The sequence below is a fragment of the Polyodon spathula genome, chromosome 13 (assembly GCF_017654505.1).
Source record: "Polyodon spathula isolate WHYD16114869_AA chromosome 13, ASM1765450v1, whole genome shotgun sequence".
Lineage (NCBI taxonomy): Eukaryota > Metazoa > Chordata > Actinopteri > Acipenseriformes > Polyodontidae > Polyodon > Polyodon spathula.
In genome coordinates this window covers 15,492,398-15,514,325 of record NC_054546.1, presented here as the reverse complement: position 1 = coordinate 15,514,325, position 21,928 = coordinate 15,492,398, and the positions used below count along the sequence as shown (strand labels likewise).

The following is a 21,928-nucleotide window of genomic DNA, read 5'->3' as shown; positions in this document are numbered from 1 at the left end:
TATTAGACACTTTACCTGACGTTTCCAATGGTACCATTAATGTTTTGTCTTCTGAATTTTGGTCAGGTTTTAAAGTTGTACCCTAAATGAAAGGGATCTTCTCGTGCAAAAACCTTAAAGTGAAATTCTCAAAGTTTTAATCCTGACAATATTTAACAAAAAAAAGCGCAATAAATTAAGCTTTCTTGGACTCAAAGTCCTGTATGTGATCACAAGGTCTTTGTTTTGCTATAGCCGATGTTTTGCTGACGGTGCAGACTAAGGTTTAGATTGAAGCGCACATACATTAATCTGAAACTCAGCAATGGACAGCGCAAATGTAGTGGGTTTGTCGCCACCGAATGTTTTGGATAAGCAAAATCGAGAAGATTTGATATATGGAAATATTTTTTCTGAACTTGAGTATCTGGAGCTTCCATTGGGAACAACTTTAAGGTAAGCATCTTTAAGATTGGAGACTGGAAATGAAGTTGTTTGGAAACCATACAATAGATTACGGCATTTTATGACTATTATCATTTTTCAAATCTGTTTGAATTCAATACATTTTTAGAGTAGTTTCTAGATTAAAGACGACACACGCCTCTTGCGTGAAGTAATGATTAAACATTGATAGCCGGAATGCAGGCGTTCCTCAGAGATCGGAGCAAAAGGCCTGCATGGTTTCACTTTCTTTGCGGGAATTCATGGTTTCTATTTATTCGTGTACTTAAAACTTTATTTTGGTGCCGCTGAAACATTTTTGGAGACACAATATTAGGCTATATTTACCCCCCATACAGCTAGTAATTTAAGCTGATGTTAGAGAATATAAACAGACTGTAATATCAATAATATGTTGTATTTGTTGATTTTAATACAGCAACACACCAATACATAAATAATCCATACTCGGACTTATACCTTACATATTACTGGAAATCAGTCATTTTAACCAGTCAGAACACTATTAATGAGCTAACTAAAGAGATATCGTTGTTAATATTGAGCTACCTAAAGAGATATCGTTGTTATTAATAGTAGTAGTATTGCATTATTAGTACCCTAGTAATATAGTTTTTTTTTTTAGCCAATATAGCACTCAGCTTTCAGGTCTGTCTATATTGAAAGACACCTGCAGAATGTTCTGTGCAGCTTTTGCTCGCTTACCCCGCCTATCGGCGAAAGGCAACAGCTTGATTCCCCGCAGAGTCACTTCGCCTCTGAGAACACAACAAACATGGCGGAGAGCGAAGTCCTCGAGTCTCTCACCGAACATGAACGCATCCTGCAGGAAATTGAAAGCACAGACACTGCCTGCGTCGGTCCCACGCTTCGGTAGGGAGAGAAACACATTCTGAGACCCGTCTTTGTTAAATTGCTGTTGTGGTTTTCGTTTATCTCTTTGAAAAAATGTCTTACAACAGGCCTTTGTTAGGTGATGGTGTGGTAGTACGGTGTTCCAGTCAGTAGATGTATCGCTGCAGCCCGAATGCTACTTCCTAGTTTGAAATATATCGATAATACAAAGATAAACACACCACATATAAACATGTTTTTTATAACCATATAAAACACTTTAAAAACACACTTAAAACGCATTTCTTGAATACGAATATATTCACCGCAGAGTTCGATATATTACTACCTTAAATTCTATAGGCACGTATTGACTTTTTTTTTTTTTTTTAGCATTCAGTGTAGGGGCCAGGAATTCGTTGGTTATTTACTGAAACCAAAAGAACATATCTTATTCATAGTTGAACTGTTATAAAGACATTAACCGTATGAAAGTGCACACCCTCCACTGTTCACTTAAGGCGTATTTCTTCCAGAAACTGTCATTGTATTATCGGTGGGTGTGGCTGGGTGTTTTACCATCTCAAGGTTGTTCCATTGTAAGTAAGGTGATGCTGTCATGAAAGCGATTACTGATTAAGGTGTACAATACTAGAAATTCAAAACTTTATCACAAAAAGAACAAGGGTTTAAAAACGTACCATAGTTATTTCACTACTGAAACTGAGTGTGTATTTGCTATTATAAATAATAATAATAATAATAATAATAATAATAATAATAATAATTATTATTATTATTATTATTATTATTATTATTGCAAAAATAACCAAAAATACCATCAGTTTTTATTTTACTAAGGGTGTAGCCTTAATAACATATGGCAGTAATATCAATATTTAAGAGAGATTCAAACTCCCTGATTTTTTTTTTTTTTCTTCTTCCTGGAACTTTGTATCAAAACATCGACTAGTACAGATTTATATTACTCGAGAAGAGAGTAGTTGGCATGCAATTACAACTAGATTATCAAACAATTATATTTTGGTCCATTTTGATTTAAGGATTGCAAATTAGCCTATATTAAATACAAAGTAGGAATTTCAGGCATAGTACAATGAGTTTTGGTATTAATTGTGGTTCTAATCGTGAATGTAAAGGGAGTAATTAAATATAATAAGAAATAGCCTTATTTTCATTATACAAAAGTGACAGTGGGTTGTTTACAGGCGCAAGTGCTACTGTGTACACTATGGATCAGTTAGCTTTAGTTGTGTGTTAACCGTACGAACTAGGAGTCTGGATTTCTGACTACGGTTGATGGCCAACATACAGTAATTATGACAACTGGAGGCAAGCTTCATCTTAAAGTATTTTTCTATAATTGTTTTCTATCTCAAACATTACAGAAAAATAGTTGTTTTAAAGATGGTGAATAAAGGTGTAGCCTAAGTCTTTTTGACTGGGAGGGGAAAAAAAAAATTATGTAAGCAGTCAGGATTTTGTATTCCGTCTACTGAAAAGTAAGTTACTTGTGTCCTCCTATCTGTGAAGTAGGTCATGATTACAAGACTGCCCTGATTTTTATAGACAGGCTCCACAGACATGCTGTTAAATGTCAGTTTGCTTTTTGTATGCAGTGGTTTTGAATGATGACCCAGTGCTGCGTATTTGCCCAATTTATCTTGTGGCTCAGACACTCTGGGAGCAATTCAGTACACTTTTGTATTGTTTACTGAAACACAGTGCTCCAGAATGCTCTATAATGTGTTGATTTTGTGACATCTGTGGGGTGTACATCCCAGGCCACAGGGATATAGTAGATGCACATATGTCATATACACTTGGTGTGGACATTCACGCAAGTTCTTGTTGTAATAAAAAGGAAAATCAAAGGCTAGAATAATCATGTTCTAAGGAGAGTGGTTGTTTTCCTATAATGGGATTTAATACAGTTTGTGTTGCATAGTAGTTTAGCCTATTACAGGTTTCACTGTGGGCTTAATTTGTTACATGCTTGATTGATAGATACAGGAATTGACAGTGGCGATACTGAGCTCTTAAGAGGTCAGCTGTCTACCAAGTGCTAGTGCCACTGAAGAGGATATTAAAGAATAGAGATTACAAAATATTTTCAGTAAATAGTATTTAATATGTATTGCCTGCACTTCGTAGATGTCAGATTTACACATATGAAACATCCACACAAGTTAACGTGTACTTTATTTGACTTTGGATGGAAATTTGTTCTTGTTGACTATGTAAACAAAGCAAAAAAAACTGCTGGGTGCCTTTTGCACTCTTTGCTATGCTGCACTTACCGTTGAAGGAATGCAGTCGACATAGGTTAGTCGCCTCTGTCAGTTTGAGTCACTGTAGAAAAAACAATTCCTTACCAATCTGTTGACTGATATGTTTTTACTGTCGACTTAGTTCGTACATCTAATGTAAGAGAATGACTCCTAGACTTGGACCCTTATTGGAATGACTTCTCATTGCAAGTCTGGCTGATTGAAGTAAGTCAAGGTGTACTTAATCATTCACTTTTATTTTTTGAAGTTCACTGTTGTTGACAGACAAACCTGATTGCATGAGCCTATAGAGTGTCTAATTAGTGTATTTTCCACTCCTGGTATGGAGCAGTTAGAAATCAGCAAGTGTTCAAGGCTACAGTGTACCCTGCCGACATAAACCACAGCTGGGTTATATTGGAGCATTTTACAGCTCGAAGGAATCTCCCAGGATTGCATCAGTAACCTATTTTTGTTTTCTCTGGGCTAAGCATTCATACTGTAGGTGGTTGATTCTCCATTGCTGTAAAATACTCTAATAAAATCCAGCTGTGACTTATCCTGGCAGTTGTAGGTTGATCATAGTTACCACCAAGAAAAGAAGAGAGAAGTTTATTTTTGATGGAGTGTTTTGAATGAATGCTCCATAAAACCTTATCCTCTGCATTTACTGGCAATTACATTTTTTAAACCCACCTACTGAGCATGCGAGAACATTGCCCCTTAATATTTTTTTGTAAATTCATCAACTTAAAACATTAATATCAAATAGGCTTCATGCCATTTCTGTCATGTCAGACACATTTATTTAATATTTGTCATACCGGCTTCCCAGAATTACTGACAATGTGATGAAACGCTAACTGGGCAAACGGAAATACATTTACAGGTCCCAGTTGGATTGTAGCACCTGGTTCATTGTTTAATATCCTGTAACTGTTGCATCGTTATGATACGGCATCAACAGAATGGTAAAAGATTTAGATATCACTAAAACTAGAGGTGAAGGACAGATAACTGCTGCTGTGGGTTGTGGTAGCAAGTTGGTTAATAAACAAACATAGACCCCGTTCACACTACTTTCATGGCTCAGGGCCGCTGCATATATAGGTCTGCAACCCAGTTCACATTTGTGGTTTAAGGCACCTTTGCGCATTCACATATGTGACTGAAAAGCAGCCCTAAAATGTGGCAAATTTTATTTATTGATGCTTTTATTTTATTTTTATGGAACAATAACCTGCAGTCAGAGTGGAATGTACAGTAATCCTTGATTTGTAACATATGTTTCTTTAACTGCAGTATATGTACAGTAAACCTTGATATGAAATATATATATTTTATATATATATATATAATAGATATATATTATATATATATATATATATATATATATATATATATATATATATATATATATATATATATATATATATGACTATTTTGAGTTAATGTTATGGTGTGTAACAGGGTGACGGTCCGAGCTTACCCCCAGCCACAATCACATTATTCTCTCAAGAACACAGAGGTATTTAGAACACAGGAAACAACAACTTGCTAGTGTTCACAGGTATACATATTTATTTTACTAATGGGTATTTCACTCAGATTGCAAATGACTAACAGGTTGTACATGCAAGGACTGACATTCACAAGACAAGCTCACGACTGACCACCTAATACTACTGTTTCCTCCTAAGGAGTGTTCAAGATAGATTTGTATTTGGACTCTTAAGTTATAATCATATAATACCTTGTTTGAATTCAAAATCATGTAGGACCCACGTCTATTGAAATAATCAGACTGGACACAACTTCTAGTGAATACAAAGGAACAGTTTTATTCAAAATTAAAGGTGCAACAACTAAGCTAAAGTAATACAGAAATGAAGAATTATCTAAACTAAACGGTATAGAAAGGAAAGTATAAACGACACCCACTCCCGATAGCTGATTAGAGATCCAGAGCAATCTATGGGAGATTCCTTTAGAGGTTGCAACCACATTTCTGACAGTTATTTAAGACGACAGTTAATTAGTAACACAAATATTTACTTTCGTTAATATCTGATAGTCAAAGCATCGTTAAATCAGTCTCATATATATGTTTTGAGTCAGAAGTCAATTTTTACTCTTGCGAGATAAAAACACTCTTTGTGTCCAGACAACCTTATGAATGATCTAATATCGAGACAGCTGATTTGGATTCTAGCTTTAAACGCAGAATGGTAATTTCCTTGTAAAACCCACATCAATTTGTATGAGTCACATACAACAAAACAATTACTATAGTGTTCATTAACTCAAAGCATGAATTGAAAGCAGTAATACTTTTCTTACATTCTACCTCAAACAAAACTGTTAATTTTACTTTAAGGTCAGCATATTCTTGAGTTCATAAGAGGATAAAAACACTACAGACTTTTGCTCCTTTTCACCTGATCCGTATGTCATCCAAAATAGGTGTTTAAAGGCTCTCCTGCTGGCAAGGAAAGGTCCAGGTTCCGGGGTCTGCCTTCCTCGCGTTGTGTCTCCACACCAGGGGACGAAAGAAATGTTTTTGCAAAAACAAGAGTCATTAACTATTTAGCTATTCCACTGAAACATAAATTTCTACACCAATATGTGCACTCTTCGTCTGTTTATGTGTGGGATATTCCACCAGAAACTAGGGCACTGCCAACTTAATAAAAGACTGAATATGTTTCTATCTCTGTCAACTTCAAATTATATGTCCAACTATTCCTCCTGTGATCAGTCGGGGGGCTAAGTTAGATATTTGATTCCGAGTACTTTTAGGATTCTAGACGTCTTATGCTGCGAACTCCAGCACCAAGTTAAACACTGGGGTTGTTATCCCGTATCAGAGTTTTCGAAAACGGTATCTCTGTTTAAGCCGATCGCAGGCGTCAGGTCTTCAGATTGTGAACACTTGTTCTGTGGGTCAGGAGCCCCGATTGAAAGTCGTGCTGTCTGTTTCTACTCCTCTCTTCACCCCGGTGATTGGATAGTTTATTTGAGGCTGAGCCTGAGTCTTTTCCCATTGGCTGTTCTCGTTCCGAGATGGCCCAGTGTTCTCAATTGGTCCGCTTTTTATTCCCCCCTGTCGGCTGTATATATGAGGTGATTGTTTTCTGTCCAAGGTGTCAAAACATTCAAAACCATCTGGTTTGTACCCTCTTGAAAGACATCCCTGCCGCCAAAGGATTTATTCAGCGATGGTGATGATAAACCCCTTGACCAGTATTTACTTTACTCTTTTTAAAAGCATTCTTTGTCAGTTTGTGACAAGAAACCAAGCAGACACAGAGAATGGCTTAGTACCCCGTTGTATATTCCAATTCTGTTAATTTCATAAACAGAATGATGTTATGACGCAACCTGACGCAACAAAAGACACTGCATTGAATAGTAATTTAATTGTTCAATAACCGGTTATACCTGAAATAATTTAATACAAAATAAACTTTTACAATAAACATTCATATGTTTTACATTACACATTTCTTCTCATTTATATGTATTTGTTTAACCTGCACGAATACCGTCTTTGTTTACAAACACGATCGTTAAACTATTCTATTGTTTACACGTTATTATCATTGTCATTATTATTCTCTAGTAGTTCCCTAACCATTACCAGTAAAGACTGAACATTAGCATTACCCCTTCTCTTGGAGGATTACCAAACACAGGCTGTAACAAAACCCTCATTATAACAAAACCTTCATTAAGGGATGTGCCCTAATGTAAATACAGCAATGCACCGTCATAAATCAAATACACTTTGCTCAACAACATGCATGATACATAATAAACTACTGCTCAATCGCCAGTAGAATAACATTAACAATAATAATCACAATAACCGGCATTGCAGTATTCGTGAAAATACAAATTGTTACACTTTCAAATTCTAAGCAAGTTGCAAACTTACCAGTACAGTTAATCAGTAAAACAAACAAACTTTTTTTTTGTTTTTTGTTTTTTTTTACTTCAGATATTACAAATAGTTCCCAGATTGTTGCAAGACGCTGGCGTTGAGCACAGAAAATAATCTCAAGTTTGCTGCAGACAGCAGAACTGATCCATGCATATGGGTACAGATTTTAATAGATTGGTTTGCCGTAACCTGTCATCGATTATTTGAACCCCCACTGGGAACAGGTTTAAGTTGCCAGTAGGTTAAGATAGAAGACAGATGTTGAATTAACAACAGAACTGGCAGAAGGTACAGGTGTGTCATTGTCCATCCATCAACAGTCCAAAGCACCTTTGACCATTGTTCCATAGTCCACGTATCTACATGGGACGGTACAAACCTCAGTCCTCTACAAATCGAGAAGCTGTATTAGCAGTGGTTTCCAGCTTTTATGAAAGATAATGTACGTGTTTATAAAACTAATACCGGTAATTTATGTTCACTCAGGGTCGGTCATATAAACTGCAGCGTAAGGTATCAGAAAAATGCTACTGCATAAAAAAAAACTAGTAGCAAATTAAGCATTTTGGGTAGCAAAATGCTACCAAATATACGTTAACTTTGAGCCTTGTTGTTATAAAAGTTGTCAAGTTGACTTGCATTTCCAAGGTTATTTCATCTTGAGGGTGAGATTGTCCCCGGCTCTTCAACACCTTTTTATCGTGTCACCAGGAAAACCAGCCACCTCCTTGAATCATTGTTATGCTTTTCAGCCGGTGACAGTCTTTGACAGACTACCTTAAAGTTAGCATGCAAACAGAGTGCCGCCTTTAACCTAATATAGAACCAGATAATTTCTATAGCATGTATATATGATGATATTTGCTTAAACATGTGCATCTTACAAAACAGCACATTTGCTCTACAAAGTGAATGGAAGTGCACAGAGGTACGATTTGTTTTTTGATTAGCTATAAACCATTTTAATGGGTTCAGTTTTATTTTTGTTAAAGAGGTTGCTTCTATATCTGCTGCTGGTTTTACAACTGCTAATATCTATTATGCCATATTACTGTAGCTTGCTATTTAATATTTTCAGGGTTATAGAAACTCCTCTGGCAAAATCAAATGGCAAGCTTCACTTTGACTTCGAGATGGTTGGGGTCATGTGAGTTTTTGCATTTCGGATTAGATACTGGCTTCATAGGTACACAGCCTTTTTCTCTTTCTCTGCTATAGGTCAAGTTTGATCATGCATATCAAACAAGATAAATTGAGGTTTTTGTGACACTAGTTTTAGGAATGCTCACTTAAGTGTAATTTTTCAATATGAACAGGCATTTGCACTCAGGTGTTTTTTGTGAGTGTGGCAATCTGTTGTATTCTTAAAGCTCTGTGCTCTGTACCCTTTATAGAGGGTAATTGAAGAAACCTATGGGGCGCCTCCACCGTTAATTTTAGCCAGTCTGAAGGGAGCATGCTTGCTACAAATGATGCCAAATCTCTGCGCAAAGCAACCCCAGACTGATTCTGACTGAGTGATCTGATATCTGCCTGCAAGGCTTAACATTGAAAAATACATTTAGTAACTTAATACTGCAATAAAATGTGTGGGTTTCAACAAGAATTATTGGTCAATGACATGCTAGTGAATATGAGAGCTGTTGGGGGAGGGGTTGGGTAGTAGAGTGATGTCCTGTAATGGCAAGCTGCTTTTACGGCAGCGAAACCCACCTTTGGGAATGTAAACATTCAGTTGAAGCTAAATGCTTGGAAGGCAAAACGAAGGAAGTACATAATAAACAGGACCCAAAGAAAATTGATGGGAGCGCAGTGTTGACAAAGTGTCACTTCTGAATGCAGTACCTGGCACATCTGAAGTGTATAAAACACTGGGGTCTGTGCAGTTGATCCAAATGGTGGTGAACGTAAATCTCTGTGTTGTTTAAATCCTTAACAAAGGGGAAGTTTCCATGAGTGTTCTCATTTTACTCGAGACATTGTGCTCGAGCCAAATGAAAAATGGCCCTATACAGTTCAGGTTTCCATTGGCTCAGTTTATTTTACTTGAATAACCTCTTTTCACCTGACGCCATGCAAATGAAGGGGAAAGGAGGAGGTCGATATGCAAGTTAGCCACGTGTAGCATTCTCCAGCATTTTCATTAACCTGTAAATACCGGTTAGAGTCAGTTTCAAAAGCTCGTTGACCGTGTGTGAGAGACAGCAAAAAAATTCTCACTCTAAGTGGCTCGCTTCTTAACACGCTCATAGGCAGTTGCTGTCTTGGCGCATGCATGCCTGTTTACGTCAGCCCGTACTCTGCCAGTTGTAAGGATAAACATATGTCTATGGTTGTGAGCTGATATGTCAAGTCAGAGATTAATAGGGACATCTTTAAAAAATGCTGCTTCAGTACAGCGGCTTGTGAAGAAACAGAACTGGATGTGCCTGAAGAGCCAGAAGACATCGAAACTACTACAAAGCCTTCAACAAGTAAGAAAATAAAGAGATCGTGCAACCCTGAGTGGGGAACATTTTTTTGTGTGGGTACGACACGAAAATGTTGATAGCGCTGACAAAATATTTTGCTAGTTTTGCATAAAAGCTGCACATAAAAATATATTTACTAAAGGCTTGGTTAATATGCAAGTTTCTTCCCTGACAGCACACACCAAGGGCGTTGACCATATTTTAGCTATACTTGCACTGAAGCAGCAAGCTACCATGAAAAAGCACTGTGATAAAGCAAGTCAATCATCAGACAGCAAACTGATTACTCAGCTGAAAGTTGTTTATCACATGGCACAAAATGACATGCCAAGTCACCAGTTTAGCGATAATGTATGCTAAAATATCAATAACGTTTAAAAACAAACGATTTAACTGTTTTGCTTTATGTTTAATTCAAACTATGAATGTGAAAGGATTTTTTCTATGTGTAATTTTGAATACGTGTATGTGTAGAGTGGGCATAACAGGTTAATTTTGTGTGTTAACCAGTAAAATATTTAGTAACAGGTCACAGTGACAGGCTGCGTTTTTTCCTTGCGGAAATGCTGATTCTTATGCTGTTTTCACAGAGCTCGGGAAAATGTGGTTTTCATGCGCAGAGAACAGGTACGCGAGAGAATCTCGCCTGGAAATTCATATTCAAATTCTAAAGCACAGTGTTAAGCTCATGTAAAAAAGCTGTGATTTTGCCTGGTTGTTTAGTAATGTGTGTTACTGCTCTTGCCCAAATAGTTTTTTAAATGTCCATTGGTGGGGTGGCATATCGTCAGTAGTGAATAATATTTTGACTAATTTAGCACACGACGTACTAATTAAAGAAAAAAGAAAATATTTAACACCGAGATATGTAATGAAACTGGCCAACCCAGCTACAGTGTCTACAGTAAGTATTCACCCCCCTTGGACGTATTCACAGTTTGATGTGTTACAACCTAAAATCTTGATGCATTTAAATTGGATTTTTTTCCTTTGATTTACACAACCTACTCAACCCTTTGAAGAGGCAGGAGAATTTTTATTGTGAAACAGTTAATGAAAAAAAAAAAAACTGAAATGTCTTGGTTAGGTAAGTATTCACCCCCCTGTCAATACTTGGTAGCACCACCTTTGGCAACAATTACAGCTGTGTCTTTTGGGTTAAGTCTCTACCAGGTTTGCACATCTGGATCGTGCAATATTCCCACATTCTTCTTGGCAAAATTGTTCAAGCTCTGTCTAGTCAGATGGGTATCGTTGGTGGACAGTAATCTTCAAGTCTTGCCACAGATTCTCAGTCAGATTCAGGTCCAGGCTTTGACTGGGCCACTCAAGGACATTCACTTTCTTGTTTTTAAGCCACTCCAATGTCGCTTTGGCTGTGTGCTTGGGATCATTGTCCTGCTGAAAGGTGAATCCCCGTCCCAGTCTTAGATCTTTTGCAGACTGAAGCAGGTTTTCCTCAAGGATTTGCCTGTATTTAGCTCCATCCAGTTTGCCCTCTACCCTGACAAGCTTCCCATGCCGATGAAAAGCATCCCCATAGCATGATGCTGCGACCACCATGCTTCACAGTAGGGATGGTGTTACCTGGATGATGCGCCAGACATAGCGCTTTGCATTTAGGCCAAATAGTTCAATTTATGTTTCATCGGACCACAGAATCTTTTGCCACATCTTTTCAGAGTCTCCCACATGCCTTTTTGCAAATTCCAAGCAGGATTTTTATATGGGTGTTTTTTCAGAAATTGCTTCCTTCTTGCCACTTTTCCATTTGGGAGGACGGTCTGCTCTAAGCAGATTCTGGGTGGTGCTGTATACCTTCCTCTTCTTAATGATCAACTTGACTGTGCTCCAAGGGATGTTCAGTGCCTTTGAAATATTTTTATATCACTCCCCTAATCTGTGCCTTTCCACATCTTTATTTTGAAAGCTACTTGTTCTTTATGGTAGTATATTTGCTTTGAATGCACTACCCAACTGTGGGACCTTACAGAGACAGGTGTATTTAATCTAAAATCATGTGAACCACTTTTATTGCACACCATTTAACTTATTTTGTGAATTCTAAAGGCAGTTGGTTGCACCTGAGCTTATTTAGGAGTGTCATAGCAAAGGGGGTGAATACTTACATAACAAAGACTTTTCAGTTTTTATTTAATTGATTTGTCCCCCCGTCCCCCCTCCCCATTTTTTCACACATTGAAAGTGTTGAGTAGGTTGCATAAATCAAAGGGAAAAAAAATCCCATTTAAATGCATCAAGATTTCAGGTTGTAACACAACAAACTGAAAACGTTCAATGGGGGTGAATACTTCCTATCGGCACTGTACTGCGGATCACCATGGCTGTAAACCAGCAGAGATGTATGAGTATAAAAATCTGTGCAAGACAGCTTCCACGTATGCTCCAAAGGCTGTCTGGATTGGGAGCAGTGGACATTTTCACGTGAAATGTGGATTTCCATGTGAAAATGGGTGTGTATTTCCCATGTTTTACATCATACTCACGAGTAAATGAGATTTACCCTGCCCTACTCTGGTCACAAACCGGATCCTGTCGAATTGTTCTCCCAAACGTGCATGCACATTGCGACATCACGTGTAAATAACCACGCATGAAAACACCCCCATTGTGTTTTTCTTTTTTTTTTTTTTTTTTTTTTAAAAAAGACAGAAATATACTAAAGATGCTTGCATGCACTTTGAAATGTTTCATTTGAATAACCTTGCTACTCAAACTTGGTACTTGAAAGTCTCTTTTTTTTTTTTTTTTTTTTTTTTTTGCAGGATCAATACTGTGGTGTTTAGGTCTGCCACTCTTTAGATCAATTAGATAACCTCTCCTGGATCTTAAAAAGGTGAACTGCCTTAGCTTCCATTTCTACCTTTGCAGTCTTGAAAGCTGCTGTATTTACATATTCAGCTGATCATCAAAAAAAAAAAAAAAAAAATGTGCTTTTATATTACTTTTTATTTTTTAATTTTAGAAATGCTAATGGGGGGGGGGGGGGGGGATTCGTTACGTTGTTTAGCCAGTCGGTGTTCTGTACTGTAGTAAGCTTTTTTCATAGTGAAAATAATACCTGTACTTTGAGTACAGCTGACACATTAGGCAACATATCCAATTAAATGCATACTTTTGATGCGTCCAAGAATTAAATTTAATATAGACATGTTGAGGTGTCACTATAGAGTCACTATACAGACTTTGAACCGGTTTATCTATCTGGCCTAGAGTTTGTGAGATTCATTGATGAGACATGGTATTGTTTCAGGTCCCTTAGGTCCCTGGTTTATCTCATTCCACAGCAGCAGGGGGGTTGGCAGGAAGGTACATCCTTTTGGTCTGCAAACTAAAAACAGGAAGGAGGAAACCTATTGCAAATGTGGGGCTGCTGATTAACAGCTTGCGTTCCTGAGCAGAGGATGTGTATTAAGCAGCGGCCGTGTTGTACCCAGCTTTACCTCGTGCTCGATGATAGCGGCAGTGTCACTACATGGGAGTATTGACCCCGGCTATAGGAAGCAATGTTAACTGAAAAATTGTTCTCAGCCCTTTCCTGCTCACTGAAACAGAATACTATTAGTGAGAACAATTCACAGGATTTGCACATACAGGAAAACAAAGCCAGTACATTTAAACAAAGGGCAACGATTAATGTAAATTTTTTTTAATTTTTTTTAATATTTGAATATACAAACAAACACTGTTTGAAATATGTGAAATTTTACCATGATAATAAAAAAAGAACAGTGCTAAATGATATCTGAAATAAATGACACACGTTCTTTTGGACAGTTAACTTTTTCTCCTCCACTTTAGAGTAATACTGTGTGGTAATGAGTATACAGTTTTCAGCTAAATAAACAAATATTCAAACAGCACTACAAGCCAATAACTGTAATATGCTTTGATCATTTTCAGTGGCAACATATCAGAATAGGAAGAAAGCACAGCCTGATGCACTGCTGCTAACATTGTGTGTGTGATGCAAAAGTAAATACATTAGGAAAGATAACCACGTAATAGGCCTAATATTTATGTAGTTATAAAAATCTGTTATAAAGTGCCAGCACAGCTTTTCTTCAGATACTGTATCAAAAGAGAGAGACAGAAACATAAGTTGTTTACAGTTTGAACACCGGTACTGTATTTACTGTAGAAATATTTCATGAATCACTAGTGTAGGGAACTATAATCGAGAGACCCGATGCGAATGCTTCTTAAGTGTTCTACAAACCGGTCTGTTAAACGCCTTTTAGTTTCCCCAATATACAATTGGTTGCATTTCTTGCAGATAATGCAGTGGACTATTCCTTTAGATGTACATGTAAAATGTTCATGAATGCTGAATGAAGATGTAATACCTCTAAGCTCTGTTTCAGAATTAATGTATTTACAGGTATTACATCGTGGTCTATTACATGGATATGTGCCTTTTCAAAGGTTCCCCAGAAGGACGAGTAGCACTGTGTTCCACATATTCTCTTGTATTCTTGTCTCTTCTATATGACATCAAGGGGGGAGTCTTGAAAATAGACGCTGTAGATGGGTCTTGTAAGATTGTAAAGTTTCTTTGCACAATTGTCTGTATCTTTCTGTTGGTAGGGTGGAAAGTGAGGACCAGAGGGATTCTATCATCTCTGTGTTGTATATTGTTATTATATAACATATTCTTTCTAGTTATATTTGAAATGTGAGATTTAGCTTCAGTGATGATCTTGTCCGGAAAGCCACAATTTCCAAAAGCACACATTTCCTCGCTTTTGGTGAAGCAGTCTTGATCGTCGTTGCAAATACGTCGGAGTCTTAACAGTTCTGAATAAGGAATCGAGTCACAGCAAGCCTTAGGGTGTGAGGAGTCATACTGCAGATATGAATGCGAATCAGTTGGTTTGTAGTAGTCAGTGGTGTTAATGGTGGAATTCAAAACAGTGATGGAAATGTTTAAGAAAGATAAACTATTGCCTGTTTCTGATGTTCAGTGTGAAATGCAGGGCTGGGTGGAAATGTGTTACTGACTGAATGAACTGTTTTAAATCCTTACTGGAGTTGGTGGAAATTCCAAAGATATCGTCAGTGTACCTAAGATGTAGTTTAGGTGTGTTTCCATTGTATTGCTGTAAAAATTTGTTTTTAACCGATCCCACAAAAAGGCAAGCATATGATGGTCCCATTTTAGTTCCCATGCTAACTAACTAACACCCCTTACTTGAGTGTAAAAATCACCATCAAAGGAAAAACAATTCAATGCGAGCTCAAGTTCAGTTGGTCTCAGAAGGATATCTGTTGGAGGTTCTTTCACTATCCGTTCCTCAAGAAAGTGTTTTATTGCAATTAGCCCTTCATTATTTGGTATAACAGTGTGCAGACTTTTAATGTCCGTTGCAAAAAGAATAATGTTATCACAAGGGTGCTGTTCTTTGAAATTATGTTTGAGAAAATATGTAGAGTCTTTAACATAGGAAGGCAGTGATTCAATAAGGGGTTTGAAGATTTCATGAAGAAATTTGGAGATCAGTTCTGTTGGATAGGAACAGGCTGATACAATTGGGCGGCCTGGAGTGTTTGGGTAGTGGTTTTTTGGAAGTAAAAACGACTGCAACGGGGGTTTTCCACTATTAGATTAGGTGAAGATGTGTGTTACAAACTATGTGAGATTGCATCATTAGTAGTGGAAATGACAGTGGCCTATAAAAAGTGAGTGAGATCTTTGCAGTTCTTAGTGTAGAAATTAGTGTTGGAAAGTTGTTGGACTTCTTTTGTATAGCAGTCTTTACTCCAGACAACTACTGCTCCTTTTGAAAGTGCCTTGATGCTCATGGTTGAGTCTTTGCTTTTGAAATGCACTATCCAGCAGAGGGAACCTACAGGAACTGCTGAATTTATCCTGAAATCATGTAATCACTACAATTTAACACAGGTGGAGGCTGCTTAACTTGGTGTGTGATTTTGAAGGCGATTGGTTACACCTGAGCTAATTTACGATTGCTATTACAAGGGGGGTGGACACTTATCCAACAAAGCTATTTAAATTTTTATTTTTAATTCATTTTCTACAAATTTCTAGAATATTTTTTTCACTTGGAAGTTGTCAGTGGTTTCCCTATAAGACAGTGGTTTCCAAACTGTGGGGCGCGCGATGAGGTTATTAAGGGGGTGCTAATACCTGACTGTAAAATACTTTTTTCTGACTTCCTGATGGTTGTAAAAGCTCCACGGTAAGTGGCAGACTCGGTGGGCCCGCCTCCAGGGTGATTGACTGATCAACTACCAAGGCAGGGATCATGTTTAATCTGACCAACCCCCTGTGAAATCTGACCAATCCCTGTCCACATAGTTTGTGTTGTTTCAGACCTATCGTAACTCAGCGATTCTATGGTCCAGCCCAGCTGTCCTTGATTTGAAAGTTATGGGGCTAATCATGCCAGTTGTTCCTACAAAGTGCAGCAGGCTTTTTACATTTTGTTCACAAAAAAAAAAAAATACATTTAGATAGTTTATAAATAGGATGGGGTCTTGGCTAAAGTTTTAGTTTAATTTATGGGTTTTGTTCCATGCAGAAAACAGGGGTGCAACATTTTATGAAATACATTTTTTATAACGTTACAAACAAAAAAAAAATAAAAATACGCTGGACAAATATTACAATTACAATTCGTAACTGCATTAACATTAATAGACTATTAAAATGTTGCACCCTCGTTTTCTTTATTCCGCTTTTATCAAATGTGAAATTAAGGACTTGCATGATTTAAAAGTGTTTCAGTGGTTGTAGATTAAGCACCAAGGGTGTTTTACTACTAGTAAAACCGAACCGTGATATAAATAAAAGGTATACTGTAATGACAATACTACTAATAACAATAGTACAATCAGTTTAATTTACATGGTTTGGTTGTGAAACAATTAAATGGGCTTTTAAGTCCTTCATGTCCTTTCTCATTTAAATGTGGAATGGAGAACGAGAATAAGTGACTATGTATTGCTGTTAATACAGTTACGAATAGTGATTGTAATAAAGTGAATCCATCTTCAAAATATATATTATAACATTGTCCGAATGCCATGCCCGGGATTGGTGAAGGTGGATGAAGGTGGACGAGGTTTAATGTGAAGAGGTCAATAGGAGTGAATGCATGAGCGCAGTGGGAGAGCGAGTGAGTGATAGAGAGGTTGTCTCAGTGAGAGCCAGAGGTAGACTGGAATTTAGCATTTGTTATTTTGTTTTGCTTTGATGTGGTCCTTAATTGTTTGTTTTTCCTGTGCTAATAAATGCTGAATTTGACCACAAAGCTACTGCTTTAATTTTACACATGACGTCACAATGTGTTATTTTAGAAAAGTCATATTTATTTTAATATTGTAATGTTTACTAGGGGGGAAGGGGGCGTGGCAAAAAATAATATATCTGAAGGGGGCCGCAACAAAAAAAAGTTTGGGAACCACTGCAATAAGGCAACAAAAGGTGAAAATTTTCAAAGGGGGTGTAGACTTATATATATATATATATATATATATATGTATGTATAATAATTTAATGTGTTTACATATTTACCATTAGTCCAGTATTAAAATGAGCAATACTATTTTAAAAGAAGTCTTAATCATAAGTGCTGACTTATGACAGCTTCTAGATTTTTTTATTTTTATTGACTAGCCAATGTTTTTACCCAGGTGTGGGTTATGTCTTTTGCCACTTTTATCAGATCAGTTTTATTGCTCAGTACTACTCTCTTTAATACGATACAGCAATGCTTTGGACGTTCTACCAGCAAGCTTGATTTTATTTCAACTTCAGTGTTAAACATTTTTTCGGAATAACATTGAAATTAATAGTTTCAGTGCATAATGGGCACTGCTATGCCAATCAATATAAAATGCATTATTTATCCATTAATTGTTCTGTGTGCAGGATGCTGTGCAAACACTGTAGGCTTAAGAATTCAATAGTTTTGATATCCTTACCAGTACAAAAACTACGGAAATCAAATGGGGTTAATAATGATACAGTACGGTTCCTTCTGTTAAAATATATATACATCGAGCATCAAAATAAACTTAAGAAAAAAATAAGGTATATAAATGATGGACATTGACGAAATGCAATTGGCATGTTGGAGGCCGGACTAGGGCAGTGTACTGTGGCTCGCTGTTTTGGGTGCTCACAGCCAGCAATTTCAAAGCTGGCAAGACAGTAACCAGACACACACTGTCAATGACAGGCCACGAACTGGGAGCCCAAGAGTCACAACACCTGCCCAAGATCAATAGATCATTTTGCAGCATCTTCGTGATGTCAGCACAATAAAAAGTCATTGCACCTGCTCTAAAACAGAGTTTGTCATTTTTCGATCACATTTAGTGAGTTTTATCGAAATATAAAAGTTTCTTTTGATGCTCAAATATAAGTTGAGCAGTGTAATTATTATTATTCTGTTAGCTGCCGAGGTAGTAAAACAAATTCTTATGCATACGTTTACAGGAAGCACCTGGATTTGAATTGGTTTCATTCAGCATTGTAAGGACATATCCTAATGAATTTGAAGTATGTAAAGTTCTAACATTTTTCCAAACTGTTTGGGTTTTGGATATTAGCAACTGTCTGCCGCTTAACGACAACTTTGGAGGCACTACGTGAACCCAGTGCTAAACAAGTACAGGTAGCAGAAAAGTTTGGCATCTCAAAATCTGTTGTATCACGCATTTTGAAATTGGCTACGAAGCTGCACACAAAATTGAGAGTGATTTACAGCTGGAGGTGGGGAATAGTAAAAATCAAACAACATTGGACAACTACTTTTAAAATGATGCTTCTGTATTAAATGTAAGTACTGTATACCAAGTTTGTTTACTGTTGTTTTTAAGGATATTGATAGTACATTGTTGTAGTACAACGTGTACAATACAGTACTGTGTATACTTTTTTGTTTTACACATCCGTGTAGTATTAGTAAAAAGTTGTTCTGATATTTGGTGTTCTTCATGTTTATTTTTTAACACTGTAGTGAATCAAGACGTGTATTTCAGTGCGCTGTTTCTACAACTATAGTATGCATCGTTTTTCCATATACATACACTTGAAAACGTGGCTTTTCACTTGATGATAACGTTCGGTTAATAATAACTTTTTGCTGGGAACCGAGAGGTTGCTAATAACCGGTATCTGCTCTGTGTGTGATATATATATATATATTTCACACAGTTTTTTCTTTCTAAACAGCAGAAGAATTGCTTTTGTCAGAAGTGTAATGATTTAAACCTTTTGTGTACATCATAGTTATATCTTTTTTTCAAACAAACACACACTCACACACATAATCTCTATTGGAGGTCGGCACGGGTAGAACATCTGGAACACCCTGAGATTGAGTTTATGAACGCACCCATAGATCAGTGGCTGTGTGCAGTCATTACAGGGGAACTCAAGTGGGGGAGTCTGTTAACATTAGCTGAAAACAAGGAAACAAAATTGGCGAAAAATTCAAACAGAATACATTTACTGTAGAATTTTGCTGTTACAAGCATTGTAGGATTAATTAGTGGCCTTTGCGTTTAATTTGCCAATCTCTTTCACATGAGCGTGCAGGGTTTAACAGTGACTGAACGCTTGTCAATCGTCTGCTTCTACTAGTAGCTAATACGTTTTTTGTGTACTCGAATTTGTTAATATGCTATTTCTGGATATATTCCTATAATTGATATTGATGATTAGATGACTGGAAAGTGCATTGATACAGTTACCTCTAACACAAGGCATTGTAAACTATAATCACTCATTCGTAGAATCAACAGCATATTGTAACAAGAACCCCCCTTTGTAGATCAACCAATAGAAAACACTTTATTGAATCAACCTCTATGTGATCAAAGTTAAAGTGTACTAACGTGATCAATTGGAGTTTTTACACTGACTTTTTTGTTTTGACAAAATTAACAATAAAGGTCTTGTCTATCAAGATCACAAATTATTATGCACTTTTTTTTTTTTTTTATATCAGGCTTGTCTAGTTTCTATGTCAGAGCATACAATATACTGTCTGAAGAGCCAGACATGTAGTTTGCAAATGAATACAATAAAAGTTAATGTTCCATGTACAGATAAGGTGTGAAGCAGACACAAAGAAATAAAAATAGCTTTGAATGATAAAGCAAGCTTTTGGAACCACATTGCCTTTCAATTGACCTGTTGCTATCAACAAATAATATTAGGGAGCCCCCTAGTGGACATTTTGACAGTGCTATTCAGAGAAATAGATAATGGCTATTACTGTGTTATAGATGCTTCAGACATTCTGAATATATTACTGTAATTAGTCAAAAAAAAAAAAAGGCATTACAAATTGGTGGCTTTCCTATGGTTATACTATGCATTTACAATTGCTGACCATGTTTTTTATAATATGATTTACCATACCTCTCTGTGCACTATAATGCTTTATTATTTAGTGTGCTTTTCTTTTTGTCACTTCTGACATTCGAAACATCACAATCCAAGCTGGTTCAATTGTTTGTTATATTAATGCACACATTTTGGCCTTATGTAGAACTCTATTTGTGAATAGGAATATTAAAAAAAAAAAGTGTGTGTGTGTATATGTGTGTATATATATATATATATATATATATATATATATATATATATATATATATATATATATATATATAATATATGACACACACACACACACACACACACACATTGAGTAGGTGCCGGTTATTAGCAACCTCTCAGTTCCCAGCAAAAAGTTGTTATTAACCGAACATTGTTATCAAGTGAAAAGCCACGTTTTCAAGTGTATGTATATGGAAAAACGATGCATCCTATAGTTGTAGAAACAACAGCTACACCCACTTGAACTTTTTTAACATTTTGTTGTGTCAGTGCCTCAGAGGATTTTTTTTTCCCACTTATCTGCACACCATATTCAACACTGTTAAGGGGATAAAAGTTTTTATTTAGAAAAAAATTATATATTAAAAATACAAAACTGAAAGATCATAATTGGATAAATCTCCACCCCCCCTGAGTTAATACTTGGTGGAAGCACCTTTGGCAGCAATTACAGCTGTGAGTCTTTTTGGATTGGTCTCTACCAACTTTGCACAAATTTTCAATTGGATTTAGGTCAGGGGCTCTGACTGGGCCACTCAAGGACATTTGCCTTTTTGTTTCTTAGCCACTGCAGTGTAGCTTTTGTCTGTGTGCTTTGGGTCATTGTCATGCTGAAAGGTGAACGTCCGTCCCAGTTTCAGCTTTCTTGCAGAGGGCAGCAGGTTTTCCTCAAGGACTTCTCTATACTTTTGCTTCTTTCATTTTCCCTTCTATCCTGACAATTGCCCCAGTCCCTCCCAATGAGAAACATCCCCATAACATGATGCTGCCACCACCATGCTTCACAGTTACGATGGTGTTCTTTGAGTGATGCGCTGTGTTGGGTTTGCGCCAAACATAACGCTTTGCATTTAGGACAAAAAGTTCCATTTTAGTTTAGTCAGACCACAAAAATTTTTGCCACATGGCTACAGAATCTCCTGAGTGTTTTTGCATACTTCAAACGGGATTCAAGGTGGGCTTTCTTGAGTAATGGCTTCCTTCTTGCCACCCTACCATACAGGCCAGATTTGTGGAGTGTTTGGGATATTGTTGGCACACTCACACTTTGACCAGTCTTGGCCATAAAAGCCAGTAGCACTTGCAAAGTTGCCATTGGCCTCTTGGTAGCCTCTCTGATCAGTTTCCTTCTTGCTCGGTCATCCAGTTTGAAGGGATGGCCTGATCTAGGCAGGGTCTTGGTGGTTCCATACACCTTCCACTTCTTAATAATTGTCTTGACCGTGCTCCAAGGGATATTCAAGGCCTTTGGTATTTTTTTTATACAATCCCCTGATCTGTGCCTTTCAACAACTTTGTCCTGGAGTTCTTTGGACAGCGCCTTGGTGCT

At 37.0% G+C, this 21,928-nt stretch overlaps 1 protein-coding gene across 2 annotated transcripts in view; it reads left to right on the top strand.

The window, feature by feature from the left end:
* Positions 1-1,177: 1,177 nt before the first annotated feature.
* LOC121325733 (exocyst complex component 6) overlaps positions 1,178-21,928 on the top strand; it is a 92,237-nt gene continuing 71,486 nt past the window's right edge. The window contains exon 1 of one of the 2 annotated variants that reach the window (XM_041268644.1): positions 1,178-1,317. In XM_041268644.1, the coding sequence (XP_041124578.1) occupies positions 1,220-1,317 (98 nt within the window). In that variant the 5' untranslated portion in view covers positions 1,178-1,219. The remainder of the gene's footprint in view (positions 1,318-21,928) is intronic. The other variant, XM_041268643.1, reaches the window with a different exon arrangement.